The 15465-nt window shown below is 44.4% G+C and overlaps 1 protein-coding gene across 1 annotated transcript in view; it reads right to left on the bottom strand.

Annotated features, from left to right (window-relative positions):
• The window catches only part of KIF6 (kinesin family member 6), a 1617941-nt gene extending 1604479 nt beyond the window's left edge, over positions 1–13462 (bottom strand). The window contains exon 1 of the mRNA XM_078647330.1: positions 13382–13462. Within this exon, the coding sequence (XP_078503456.1) occupies positions 13382–13441 (60 nt within the window). The 5' untranslated portion in view covers positions 13442–13462. The remainder of the gene's footprint in view (positions 1–13381) is intronic.
• Positions 13463–15465: the final 2003 nt, after the last annotated feature.

Genomic DNA, 15465 nt, shown 5'->3' with positions numbered 1-15465 from the left:
GTTACAACACGGTCAGTCTCAATTGCGTTCTATTGTACAGCTTGGCTGGACGTTACAAAATCTGCGTTCAGGCTATGTGCCTTGGCGTTTAATCAACACAACGTCACTATTCAATATCTTTAACCTTACTGATAAACAAATCAGTATGGCACAAAAGGGTGCGGATTATACAATCCTGAGCATTGAGAAACTCGAGAGATTACCAGTGACAATGTCAGAACGACCTGTCAGTGAATGGATAATACATGGGATAATTAATATTCCAATATCAACCTTCAGGTTTCAATACTGCCAAAAATATATACAGGCTGGCATGTACGAAAAATTGGGAAAAGGGTACATTAAGACAACATGGAACTTGCCCTATTCACATGCATGTGTCAGTAATAAAGGACAGAAAGTGTTTCTTAGTGGCAATAATTGTGCGATGTCACTAAGCGGTACACTTCTGTGTAATGGAATTAGTTTGCATGGAGCCTGTGAAGGGAACTCAAATAACCTTTCATGTCACCAGCTAGGCACACCTGCAACAGAGATAGAACCATTTTTTCAAAGACACTATAATGGGAGTTACATTCTAATTGTGGACCGCAGATGCTGTAGTCTTATGCCCGGGACTCCTTATCTCATAACTACGACTGCGAAGGTCAAGTGCTGTGGACGCTTATTGTTCCCCAGCTCCTTTCCAGACAGGGAGGCAAGGGCATGGCCCAACTTGAAAATTACTTCTATTCGAATAGACACTTTAAGCAGAATGAAAACAGTGCTTCTTCAGACGGCAACCAGACTCACGTCATCAAAAGAAACGTATGATCTCCTAGTCGCAAGGACGACTGCAGAGATTCACAATTCCCCCATACATTTCGCAGAAATCCTGAATGAAATCTTAAATATTTCTGATACCAGTGGAGTCTCAAAAGTATTTAAGACAGTATTTTCGATGGCATTAACACCATTCAAAGCCATACTGGGTATTTTTCCAGACTTCGTCCATTCGATTTTTGGCGGACTTCCCCTCATTTTGGGACTAATTGCAGGAATTCTATTCTTAGTCCTTATATTTCGTTATGGCAAACCGTGTCACAGACAAAACACCTGCGACAAGGGAAGAAACAATCCGAGCCATTGGATACCGGGACCGGATATCAAAAATCCTGGGACTAACCCGGCTTAGAGACCTGAACATGACTTGGTTTCTTTCATTTCGACCAATGTGACATCGATGCGTTTTACCTGTATTAAGGTGCTTGCTGTGCGGAGAAGAATGCGTGTTGGACACCTGTCTGACGCTACAATCGGATGCGCCTATGGATGCAGAAACATTGTTGGGTCCGATAAAGGCTCATGCTTTGTGCTGCCCTCAACGGCTACCAATCCTGATGACGGCATTCGTGGAGACTTCACCGCTGCGATTAAGGGGTAGTGAAGTTCAAGATGAAAGCAGCATCGATCAGGTACGACCTTCTGTCAGCAATACTAATCAAAACGTCAATGGAGACAATCATGCACATGAATGCATGGTTACATCCTTTTCCGAGTTAGTGGAACTCTCCCAGGAAGCTGTTGACAGCTTTTTCGACAGTCTAAATGATATGATGTTCTCACCAGAGCAGAAATAGAGACTTTTGAGCAAGCTAGCACACGGCGTTCCCAACACCCTGAATTTGGCCTTCAACTTTAATAACAAAATACCATGAACAATTTTCCCTCCAGTTCACGGACAGCAATTTTTTCAGCAGCCCCTAAAAATGTTTACGATTTTTCGGGACACTTATCTTCTGCTTAAAGTAAGAACTATTCTTAGAGAACTAAAATTTCTACTTTTAGATACTTTATAGACATTAGCTGCCCGCTGGTATGTTCATAATTATTTTATTCTGTGATGGAATGGTCTCGAACTTTTTCTTCTGTCTTAAGAGCCATTTCATGTGTAATTCTCATATTCGATTAGTAATAATGTATACATATGCTTGATTACTTTGGCATTATTCTACAGCTTGAGTGCATATAATACATGTGACTATTTTTTCGTATATTAGATAAATTCGAAATGCATAATATGTATTTTGGGGTGGTAAGGTATACACAATACTCTACAGTATGTTTTACTATGCCTAGATTCGTAAATATGGCCATAGTTAGCGTGGAGTGGGTGTGATGTATTCCTATAGGTTCTGTATCGATCCCCCTATTCCTGACCCTGTTCTGGTTAACAAGTTAACTAGCAGCCATCCCATGATGCAGAAACCGTTATCTGATTAAGCCACACCACGGCACAGGAACGTGTTATCTGATTATGTCATAACGCTTGCCATCTAATTAGACAAGCGATATTCCTCCAGCCCCTGATAAGGCATACGGAGTTCTCAAAACAAATCAAACCTATGACAACCTGGGAAAAACCCTGCGGCCATTGTTTTGATTTCATCGAGAACTTCAGCAAAAGAATGTGCTAACGACCAAGTCGTATGACATCCTTATTGACGTATCTATGTCCATCCTTACGTCAATCTCGGCACCTTACAGGTATAAATATTACCGGTATTGCCTTAAGCAAACACACGCGGTGGTGACGAGATCGGAGCAGCCAGACTTGCCGAAGCCCAGAGCAGAGCAGACCCCGCTGGCGCAGCCCCGCCTTCCTGACGCGCTGAGAACGAGACGCTGCTTTCTCCTGCCGAGAAATCCAGCTCCGGCGCTTCCGGGTAGCCCTCGCAGGCAGCCTGGAATATCGAGACCAGAGACGAGAGATACCATCCCTCATTCATCCTAAATTCCAGGTACAGAACTGAATAACCCCTCACAGAGAATTCTTGAGTCAGTCACTTGGCAAAACATACTTATCTTAAACTGCTACTTTCTATTCCCGCCCACGTATTAGGCTTAGGTCAGGTACACCGGGTTAGGCGTAGTTAGAAACACCAGTTGAGTACGATTAGTCAAATGTATATGTGTATGTATCTATTTTATCCATTTTAACCCATCATATGGCTTAGAAACCATATCAATGTTTTTACAGTATTATTTTATACTTCTGCTTTTATTGTATGCACTTTACTTAACCATAAGTATTGCGATAATATCGATCCATTTCTCTTGTATGAGAAAAGAGACTGATCAATAAATACCATCTTTTATTGAACACGCCCGTCTCTTCCTTTTCTCTACAATCTGGTGAGACTAAGAATGCACGTACTGACTGAGTAAAATAAGTTGTCTTTTGTTTTCACACGACTCTGGAGATACACTCTTGATTAGGGGAGAGCAAAGTTGTCATGTTCTATGGTTGTCAGAAACTAAATCCCTTCTTGTCTATCCAGGGAGGTTCAACTCCTCCTTGCCTATTCGAGAAAGTTTCTAGTGAACTCTGAGCTAGCTGGCAAACCCAAAACTTTAAGTCTAATATCGACAATAGAAGACCTAGTTAACGTCTGGTCTAGGCCTATACTATTGAAGGTATTATTCCAATGCGCAGAGCCTATTGGGATAATAGGAACTACACTACATAACTCCCACACCTTTCCTACTGTTGCACAGACTGGAGTTGGAATAATAAATTATACTATTCCAAACTACAGCGCACCCTAGACAGCAAGTCGTTGTAACAACTTGCGTTGTAATGGCATGCGGGGTAAAGGCATGCGTGGTAACATCATATAACCTTTGATGTGAAAATGATGGAAGGATAAAATCCAGTTAAGTAATGCAAATGAAATAAGCAGCTCCTGGATACTACTACAGTTTGGTTTACTAGTAAGAGGTTGGAGGCATCCAAACTTCTAAAGTCCTCCCTCTCTGTGAGGAATGTGACAGGTTGCCTAGTATGTCCACAAATCCACATCCCAGATATTCAGGGGATTCTGGGAAAACAAGATCTCCGACTTCAAGGAGTTCCATTTAAGGTAGTTGGGGTTCACCCTCCAGCGCACGTGGTGCGTAGCAAGCGGGAAGAATGAACACAAAAAGCCTGCCTCCCCCTGATGGACAACAGAGCCTGGGTACAACCCGTAAACGTAAAGAAGGAGAACCTGGCTCCGTGCAGCAGAGGAGCCAGAGATGTAATGTAAGGATCGAAGAGGTGGGGGGCGCTAGGTGACGCACAAGCAGAACGGCCGCCCTAACGCGAGGCTCCCGCAGCCTGGTGCCGATATCCTGCACATAATCCTGCCCAGATGGCACTAACTGTCAAAAAACCACCAAAGTGAGATGCCCGAGGAATTGGGACCAAGCGACGCGAGTCTGCCTTAAATCCGTCACTGTGCGGTACCGCAATCGGCAGGTGCTGGATCCATCGCTGCGTGGTCCAGAACGGCCCGGAACTGCTACTGGGCACAGACCGCTACGCAAGAGCCGCGGTCCCCATGTGGCGGGTAGGCCAACGCGCTGCTGTAACGGCAGCTGAAATGCGGCGAGTGCTGCTTTGCCGCCTTGGTGCATGCTGCCTACGGAGAGCGACTGAGGCAGAGTGGGACGGCTGTTTCATCCCCAAGTGGCGGCCTCCCGGATAGTATCCCGAGGTGAGGTGCCATTTTACACAAAGCCGCGCGGGTGGCGGTTCGGCCAAACGTGGTGGTGCCCTCAATACATAGCCTGCATGATTTGGTGTCGATACTATGCTGTGGATGCCACTGTCATCAACGGGATGACTGCACTCAAATTCGTCCGCGATCCGAGCCCTGCTGCTCAATAGTGCGCCTCCGTAGAGCCCGCTGTGCATTCTGCCAGAGACAGATTATGGTGGCAGACAACATGTGATCGGAGCAACAGGGCTAGGCGCCTAAAATATCCAAGACACATGGAGGCACTAGGGAATATGCCCGATAGATGCGAGAGCTCATTAAGCGACAAAAGTCCATATAGACACACGCAAATCTTCATGGGCAGTATCTGAAATTGATGTGACTTGCAGAGTTAATGAGGCGGCTAACAACTGCTCCCAAGACAATTATACTGCCACACACAGGTTTGTGAAAGGCACCTGCGGCGATCATCACAGAGGAGCAGACAACAAATACCGTGCTAAAAGGGGTCAGCCCCTTGCAAACCCCCCACCCAGTGTCAAGTATCACACACAAGTCTGATCTGCGCCAACAATGGGGAGACCAGACGCGTGGCAGCCACGACTCAACTTTGATGCTAAAAAAAAAAAAGCACCCGCCTGCAGCAGACAGAGGTAGAGGGTGGCGCCGATATGCCAGTGCACGAACCACCTCTTTCCCAGAGCGAGGACATGAAAGCAATCCTACTGGAGGTCCGGCAAGGTCTCGCAACCATTGCTGATAAAATGGATGCCACGACTACACGCATGGACACTATTGTATGCAAAAGAAATGGCCACGAAGAACACATAAAGGAGACAGAGCGCTGCATCTCGGATGCTGAAGATGCCACCTCTCGCATCCAAAGCTCTATGTCGCACATGGACAAACTACTGAAAATAATTGCAGCAAAGAATGAGGATATCGAAGCAAGAAGCCGCAGGAACAACATTCGAGTCCTGGGCATACCAAGAGGTGGAAGAGGTGTGGCGCCGCGGCCAGGGCGACTGACGCTGGAATCTGGGGATCACGGTTCGATCCCCGGCTCCGGCGGCAGGTTAGCCCAGCACCATGTGACTCTGGGCAATAGCTTGTTTAATCTTCCCGACGGCCCCCAGCGCCTAGAGACCCTAACGGGTGATTGTGCGCTTTACAAATATGGATTATTATTATTATTATTATTATTATACCAGAAAGTACAAATACGGGCAAAATGGAGGACTACATAGAAAAGTTATTACTGGCAGTAGCGGGGACGGAATCTCTCTCCCCTCACTTCATAGTCGAACGGGCCCACCGCTCTTTGGGCCCGAGACCTCCACCAGGAAGCAAGCCTCAACCCATCATTGCACGCCTCCTGAACTACAGGGACTGGGATGTAGCCCTCAAAGTGGCAAGGGAGTAGAAACAACTGCATTTTGAGGGATTACCCATCACCATATATCCTGACTTCCTGGCAACCATGCAAGAGGAGAGGAGCAAGTTTCTTCCCGTTAAACAGAAGCTAAGACAAGCCCAAATAGACTATGCCCTAATGTACCCAGCCCGCCTTCGAGTTACATATCAAGGTAAACAGTCGTTTTATAAGAAACCACAACAAGTTGAAGAATTTCTGAAAGACCTCAAGTGCCAGAAGGCTGCTACAAATGTTCCAGATGATTCGCCGAGATCTTCCTCACTGAACATGGAATGACTAATTAAACAAGAAGAGGCCACACGCTCACCGCTGGGGACCAGAGACGCTCCACTGATATGAAGCAACGGACATCAATGTACTCTGATCCCATTATCATGGGACACTTGAATACTGCGACCAGTTACGCCATATGACGGGTAACATGGGACAAGTGTCACCAAGCACCCTCATACCCTAATAGGGGTCGAATTTTCCATCTCACTACCCCGGGAAGGCGAGAGGTACATGTGTGCCGCACATAAGTGTTCCCCTTACGGGAGATCCCCCTTTCATTTTCTTCACTTTGCCTGAATTGAAAAGTATTGTGTTGTTTGATATTGGACTTTTGGTTTGAGGGAATAGGGAGGGGAGAGAGGCAGACATATCTGGCATGATTGGGCTGCTTCAGTGGGTGGGGGTGGTTTGTTAATAAGTCTTTCACTATGCATACCTTACAGCAAAACAGACATCATTGTAATCATCCTCTTGTTCTATTTGCATTAAGTACAGACATGCAATGTAAATGTTACAGCACAAATGGGGAGTATGGCTGATTCGTTAAGTAATGTGTGTAAAGAAAGGGGGTATCCCTGACTAAAGTTCCTAATTCGGGATATATAAACTATTTGGAAGAACGAGAAATAGGAACAAGGGTATCAAATGGACAAAGACTGACATCAGACAGAAATGACTAGTTATAGACAATGTGCATGGTACAAAAATTATTTATATATTTTATTCTAGGTAGATTATAGTACATTACATGGCTAAAGATTACTAATCTCTAGCCATGTTTTTAGACTGAAAAATTAGTTAAATAGCACTAAAAGTCTCCATACGATAAACTGCAATATAATGTACTATAATCTACCTAGAATGAACATGTACAACAATATGCATTTGTATATTACATATTATAAAAACATAGGAGACACATATATAATAAATGTATAAAATATTGTTCCCTTTTTTTTATAAACTATTGCTTAATAAAATATATAAATTACTATGTCGCTACTGCTGGCTAAACGCAGAGGAGCTTGTACATGGGGTCGAGCTCCAAAATTCAAGGAGTGCCTTGATAACCTAATTTACTGCCAGGAACAGCTGACTCCTTATGTAATTGTAATTTGTACTTGTAAAGCGCACTAATACCCTTGGGTGTCCTGGCGCTGTACGCATACCGCTGTGGAACCCTTCCTGGCCTTTCCCTGTGAAATGTCCACTCCTGGGCACCCCCAGGGTGAAGCGCATCCCAGCGCTGTTGGGGCCGTTGTGGAGATTAAGCAAGCTATTGCCCAGTGTTGCAGAGTGGGACCCATGATTAGACTAGGCACCGAGGCGAGAATTATCAGGTCCGAGGACATTGAGCCCAAGACCCGCCGAGGCGGTAATTGAACCCTGGTCCCGGGCCAGACCTCTGCATCAGGGTCTGCCGCTCTAACCATTGAGCCACACTTCTCCACTTCTTATGGTGAAACACTCCCACATGCTTCTAGGCGCAAAGGCATATGGGACCCTCTCCAGAGTTATCTTTTGGCACGAGATGCGGAGGTTCGTCTGGCACACTCTCGGATGCGGGATCTTAGTGCGGCACTCTCCCTTCTTCCCCTCCTCCTTCTTAACAAACTCAGCATTACTGTCAAGTGAAATGTCCTGTGTTTGCATCCAATCTCTGAGAAAAGCACTCAGTCCATTATAGGGCAGTGCTCTCTAGGGGACACACAAATATGATGGACTGGAATGTGTCCTCAGTAGTTGATAATTATTGAAGCATCTACTCATCACTTTTTTGTTTTGCTAAGAGAGACATGCTAAATGTGACAGGTACGCCCCGATGTAGGCGCCATGCTCACTATGCCATTAGACCCAAGTTGAACCTCACTGACGAGCCCTAAAAGGCTAGTTCTAGTCTGGGGTGACTCTTGTTCCTGTCTGGTGGATCAGACTGGCCGTCCCCTCTAAAGCAGGACAAAATACTTGTTTTTGTATGGCTGCTCTCTGTCTAGCACGGCAACGTAGACAAAAATAAATAATTAAATGGACTTGTGTGGGTCTGCATAATTACCAGGGCCAACAGGTAATTCCACACATCACATTGTTGTTTTTATATATATTTTTCTTTGGTACAAACCATGGTAAAAGAATTTGTATGTATTTATTTATTTTGTAAAGCACTCATGTCACCAAAAGAAGCTTCAGTGCACTCAGGGGATAGAAATGGGGGGTAGGAGTTGAAGGCCAGTAATGAACAATAAAGCGCAAACGCTTGTTGGAGAAGGTCAGTGTTAATGCGTTTGTAGGAATAGTGACAGAGGGCTGCAGGAGGCCAAACTTTGCCACCAGGTCAGGCACTAAGGAGTCATTCGTTTGGAGAGATAGCCTTGAGCTGAGATTAGATTATGGAGCCTTAGGACGTCCTGTAGGCAATAACAAATTGGTCCATGAGAACAGGTTTTAGACTTTGGTGGTTTAATATAACCATAGGAAATGATACACAGGCTGGATAACCGAAGCACAGCCTTTGACAAACCATATTGTGGAGTGGTGTGGCTCACTGGTTAGAGGCGGCAGACCCGGAAGCAGAGGACGGCCCGGGACAGGGTCAATTCCCGACACGGCAGGGTCGTGGACCAGGGTCAGCGGACTCGATAATTCTCGCCTCGGTGCCGACTCTAACCAGGGATCACACTCGGCAACTCTGGGCATTAGCTTGCCTAATCTCTACAACGGCCCCCCACAGACGCCGGGGATGCCTGGTTTCACCTTGGAGATACCCAGTAGGGACCATCTCACAGGGAAAGCCAGGACGGGTTCCCCAGCGGTCTACAGCGCGGAGATACCCCATGTGGGGTGATTCATGCGCTTTACAAGACATCATTACATTACATTACATATTACAGAGGCAGACTGGTGCATGTTTTACACAGCACATACCAAGGTGCAGGTTTCATTTCTTTGTTAGGGGGCTGGAAACAAGGATGTTTTTAACGTCATTCTAAAGAAGCTGCCTAACTAGAGCTAGCGAGACTCAGCCCATAGAAGAGCATGTTGGCAGTGAAGGGCTCCTCATATGATAAGTAGACCCTTGCCATGTGCAACACTTTTGGCCAGTGCAACTTTTCAGCAAACATCACTTCAAACACTGGGAGTTTTGAACCAATCCCTAAAGTGTTGGAAGCAAATCTAGAAGTCTCGGAATGCATCATGCTTTAGGTGTGGTAAGCCAGGACTGAGTCCATTCAGTAACGACAAAGCTCTTCCATGCATAACTGTCCGAAGAGTTTGCTTTGCCCAGTGGTCAAAGTGCATTAAAAAAAGTATGGGAACTGTGATTCTACCTGCAGGTCAAAGGTGTGGCTATAAAAAACAAAATATTCTGTATTTTTTTAATCTTTCACTGTCAGGTAGCTACATATAAAATAAAGTGCAACTTAAAAGAAAAATAAATTTAAAAAAAGATGTTACTCAGTGGAAATGCACTACAGTACATTATGAAAATTCTATTAGTGAATGCACTGCAGAGGTCTGTGTCTGTAACTAGAGAACTATAGATTTAAATCTTGGTTGGTGCAGTGGAGAATAGTGACATATATTTTTGGTGCTACAAAGTCACAGCCTGTGATAGAAAGCACTGTAGATATGTGAGTCATTATTTTTAACTTGCATTGCACACAGTATAAGATAGACTGCTACAAATTGCGAAAAAAGGTTTTAAGACAAAAAGGTGTTTCCAAAATAAACATTTTAGTAATACCCAGGCTGTATGTAAAGCACATGTTTTACATAATTATCCCTTCAATACCTTGTCTGTGGTAGTAAACGCTAGATAAATACAATTATGGTTAAAAGCAGGCACTTCAATGCTCAGAAGTTAACTCTATGCACTACCACTCAAAAAGAATAAATCTTTGTCATCACAAAGCTTTGATGGATTCAATCAAACCAGTACCGGCTCACAAGCATTCCTTACATCTGCAAAATTCACTTGTTGCGCACATTTGCATTTCTTTCAGGCAAGCAGACCCCTGGCAAGAAAGCTTGTTTCTTGCTTAACTGTCAGGGGACTCGCCGAATGACGCTTCAGCTGAAGCATAGAAACTATCAGAATAAACCGTCCCGGACGTTTTTTCTCTCCAAAAGGTAGGGGAGTGTTTTTTCATGAATAAAAAAGGTAAGGGCATGTCATGCCCCTCCAATCCCGGCCAATTTCACCTCTGGCTTTGCCATACCTGCCAAGTTTCCCAGGTCCATGCATTATGTGCTGTTCCATTCCAGTTTGTTTCTTTGAATTCTGGGACTTGCTTATTCCATAATAAAACTGTACTACACATCCCAGGATTCAAAGAAAACCCGGGACTGGAGCGGGAAAACCTTTGACTGGAGGAGTAAAAACCTGGGACTGGAGGAGTAAAAACCTGGACTGGAGGAGTAAAAACTTTGGACTGGAGGAGTAAAAACCTTGGACTGGAGGAGAAAAAACCTTGGACTGGAGTAGAAAAAACCTTGGACTGGAGTAAAAAAAAAACCTGGACTGGAGTAAAAAAAAACCTGGACTGGAGTAAAAAAAAACCTGGACTGGAGTAAAAAAAACCTTGGACTGGAGTAGAAAAAACCTTGGACTGGAGTAGAAAAAACCTTGGACTGGAGCAGTAAAAACCTGGACTGTAATAGTAGTAAAAACCACCTGGACTGTAATAGTAGTAAAAACCTGGACTGTAACAGTAGTAAAAACCTGGACTGGAGCAGTAAAAACCTGGACTGTAATAGTAGTAAAAACCACCTGGACTGTAATAGTAGTAAAAACCTGGACTGTAACAGTAGTAAAAACCTGGACTGGAGCAGTAAAAACCTGGACTGTAATAGTAGTAAAAACCTTTGACTGGAGGAGTAAAAACCTGGACTGTAATAGTAGTAAAAACCTTTGACTGGAGGAGTAAAAACCTGGACTGGAGGAGTAAAAACCTTGGACTGGAGGAGTAAAAACCTGGACTAGAGGAGTAAAAACCTGGACTAGAGGAGTAAAAACCTTGGACTGGAGTAGAAAAAACCTTGGACTGGAGTAGAAAAAAAACCTGGACTGGAGTAGAAAAAAAACCTTGGACTGGAGTACAAAAAACCTTGGACTGGAGTAAAAAAAAACCTGGACTGGAGTAAAAAAAAACCTTGGACTGGAGTAGAAAAAATCTGGACTGGAGTAGAAAAAACCTTGGACTGGAGTAGAAAAAACCTTGGACTGGAGTAGAAAAAACCTTGGACTGGAGTAGAAAAAACCTTGGACTGGAGTAAAAAAAAACCTGGACTGGAGTAAAATAAAACCTTGGACTGGAGTAGAAAAAACCTTGGACTGGAGCAGTAAAAACCTGGACTGGAGCAGTAAAAACCTGGACTGTAATAGTAGTAAAAAAACACCTGGACTGTAATAGTAGTAAAAACCTGGACTGGAGCAGTAAAAACCTGGACTGTAATAGTAGTAAAACCCTGGACTGTAATAGTAGTAAAAACCTGGACTGTAATAGTAGTAAAAACCTGGACTGTAATAGTAGTAAAAACCTTTGACTGGAGGAGTAAAAACCTGGACTGGAGGAGTAAAAACCTTGGACTGGAGGAGTAAAAACCTGGACTAGAGGAGTAAAAACCTGGACTAGAGGAGTAAAAACCTTGGACTGTAATAGTAGTAAAACCCTGGACTGTAATAGTAGTAAAAACCTGGACTGTAATAGTAGTAAAAACCTTTGACTGGAGGAGTAAAAACCTTGGACTGGAGTAGAAAAAACCTTGGACTGGAGTAGAAAAAACCTTGGACTGGAGTAGAAAAAATCTGGACTGGAGTAGAAAAAACCTTGGACTGGAGTAGAAAAAACCTTGGACTGGAGTAGAAAAAACCTTGGACTGGAGTAGCAAAAACCTTGGACTGGAGTAGCAAAAACCTGGACTGGAGTAAAAAAATACCTTGGACTGGAGTAGAAAAAACCTTGGACTGGAGTAGAAAAAGCCTTGGACTGTAATAGTAGTAAAAACCTGGACTGGAGTAGCAAAAACCTGGGCTGGAGCAGTAAAAACCTGGACTGGAGCAGTAAAAACCTGGACTGTAATAGTAGTAAAAACCTGGACTGTAATAGTAGTAAAAACCTGGACTGTAATAGTAGTAAAAACCCGGACTGGAGCAGTAAAAACCTGGGCTGGAGGAGCAAAAACCTTGGACGGGAGGAGTAAAAACCTTGGACCGGAGTAGAAAAAACCTTGGACTGGAGTAGAAAAAACCTTGGACTGGAGTAGAAAAAACCTTGGACTGGAGTAGAAAAAACCTGGACTGTAATAGTAGTAAAAACCTGGACTGGAGTAGTAAAAACCTTGGACTGGAGTAGAAAAAAACCTTGGACTGGAGTAGAAAAAAACCTTGGACTGGAGTAGAAAAAACCTGGACTGGAGTAAAAAAAAAACCTTGGACTGGAGTAGAAAAAACCTTGGACTGGAGTAGAAAAAACCTGGACTGTAATAGTAGTAAAAACCTGGACTGGAGCAGTAAAAACCTGGACTGGAGTAGAAAAAACCTGGACTGTAATAGTAGTAAAAACCTGGACTGGAGTAGTAAAAACCTTGGACTGGAGTAGAAAAAAACCTTGGACTGGAGTAGAAAAAACCTGGACTGGAGTAAAAAAAAAACCTTGGACTGGAGTAGAAAAAACCTTGGACTGGAGTAGAAAAAACCTGGACTGTAATAGCAGTAAAAACCTGGACTGGAGTAGAAAAAACCTGGACTGTAATAGTAGTAAAAACCTGGACTGGAGTAGTAAAAACCTGGACTGGGGTAGAAAAAACCTTGGACAGGAGTAGAAAAAACCTGGAATGGAGCAGTAAAAACCTGGAGGTATTAATCACGCATGGACCTGCAAAACATTTCAGCTAGGCTTTGCTTTCTAGCATTTGAAATCCTGTTTTAAAATATGGACTACAACCCCCAGAATGCACAGCTAATTCGAGGGGTGAATGGGCTGCCCGTGGACATGGAAACCGAAGAGCACAACAGCGGCGGGTGCAGATATTAATATAAATATATGGGAATCCCGTGCGGGTGAGTCTGGGCACACAGCGCCTTGAAGCCGGCACGGAGGCGCTTCAATCCGCGTCACTACGGAAGCCGCGGAGGGTCACAGCCCGCACCTACCCCGCTCTGCTTCCTGGTGGGCTTGACCCGCGCGAAGATCTTGATGGTCTGCTTCACCATGATGCACGCCAGGAACTTCCAGCCAATGGGCAGTGCTAGGCTTCCGCACGGCGCCCCTGGCAACTGTTGCTAGGGCCGGGGGCATGACACCGGCAGCGCGCACATGACTGGCAGACAGGGGAGTCTGTCAGGGGAAGGAGGTGGGACTTGTCAGCGACCTTAACGTCATGACGTAATTGTGTGCAGGCAAGGGATGCTCTGCGCGAGAGGAACGCTGAATACGCCTGCCCTGACGTCGGGTGGGCGGAGTTAGGGCTGCCACCTGCGGTAAGAGGTGTGTGCGCATGCGCAGATGATGAACTGAGCTGCATGGTTGCTGCTTGTGGAGCAATAATTAGAAACGGGTCATGTGTCTTTAACTGAAGTGGCAAAAACATTAATGTATTTTATGCAAATGTGTGAAGGAGGTAAACAGCTAACAGCCAATGAAAAAGCCAATAGAGCTGGCTAGATTTAGATGAATGTCAGTTGTTGTGATAAATAAATACAAACCTTTTTCCTCCTCTATCCTTCTACTATCATTCCAAATCCAAATAACTGACTAACCGATCCACCACTTAAAATGTACTTGCATGTTTCACTATACTAATTCAACACTAATCCTCTATGGGTCCCGGAGTAGCGTGCTACTCGCCGAAAAACCGCATCAACGCCTCGTCAGGGGTAGTAAGCACTATATAAATGCAATTACAATACAATTACAATGTATCTGGATGCACTAACAAAAAGCTCAGAGAGGAACCAAAATACCCATTGTAGGAAGCTGGCTTTTTATGTAGTGAACCAATGTTGGGATACACCATGCACAAAAGTCCGGACGAGCATTATTGGTTAACAGGGGCTTACTTTAAATATCTCTAGTGCTCTATTTGTGGTAGTGTGGTTGCGCAATTTAAGCTTATCATAGGGGAGTGTTGAGCATTCGTTGTACATACAGACTCAATTAATGAGACATGTCAGGATCTGGTTTTGCTTTGTGTGTGAAAGGTAGAATGTTCTTCATTCCTCTCGAGCAGGTTGAGAATGTTTGCCTTTGAACAGGAAGAGGCAGTTGTGTCACTTCTTCCCTGCCATTTGTTTACTAAGATGTTCCTGAAATAAAGATAATCTTGAATTTACTTCGTCTTGGAGGCATCTTTACATTGGCAACAACCAACTGGCAGGATTCCCACGTTATCCAGAAGCAAGGAGCTGTCTGCTGCGGATCTTTCTTCCAGTCACCTTTAGCACCAAAGTTCCTGAGTTCCTGATCTCCACTGGTGATTCGACTCTCTCCAGAATCCTAGAGGAATAGGAAACGAGGTGCTTGTAGGAAAGAAGACACGGAGACAGAAGGTCACTTTCCGTAGGTTTAATCCAGACAAACACGTCCGAAGCTGACATCGATCCTTCACATAATCTTGCACATTCTCTAACCCCTTGAAGGACTGGGCTATTTAAGGCCCAGCGGTGCCAGGGGACAACACCTAGAACCTTCGTGGGATACCTGTTCTGGCGCACTAAAGACAGAGACACGGGACACTTCCTTGTGCGTCAAAGATCAGGGTTTATTACTGCAGGGAGGCAAAAGTCACAAGAAGTACAACAGAGTGTAGGTTCTGAGAGTCTGCTCCCTTTGCATATGTGAGTCGCTCTCTTTTATACAGGATTTTGTCATTGCACAATATGTAAGCAAAAGGTTACAACTCATTTCCCACAGTAAAATTCAAAGGATCGCTTTCATGTATTCAGAGCACCGGAACATAATTACATTAACATCACCAGTTCCAACTGTAAAAGCACATCTTCCCACCATTAGGTACATTCCACTTGAGTTGTAAATAAACAAGAGAAAGAGACAAGAACAGCTGCAAGGAAGACAGACAACAGGGAAGAGGGAGTGTGAGGATAATATTGGATGCGTAATCGTAGCCTAAAAGGACTTGATCCCAGCACGTGCGAGGCTGAAACAATAGACCGGCACGGCAGGATCACCTTCGAGCGGAGGCAACTGCTTTAGCAGTGTCCTCCCCCTACTCATAAAA

The sequence above is a fragment of the Lissotriton helveticus genome, chromosome 6 (genome assembly GCF_964261635.1).
Source record: "Lissotriton helveticus chromosome 6, aLisHel1.1, whole genome shotgun sequence".
In the NCBI taxonomy this organism is placed as follows: domain Eukaryota; kingdom Metazoa; phylum Chordata; class Amphibia; order Caudata; family Salamandridae; genus Lissotriton; species Lissotriton helveticus.
Note: the sequence above shows the minus strand (reverse complement) of the source record. Positions and strands in the feature narration are given on the sequence as shown.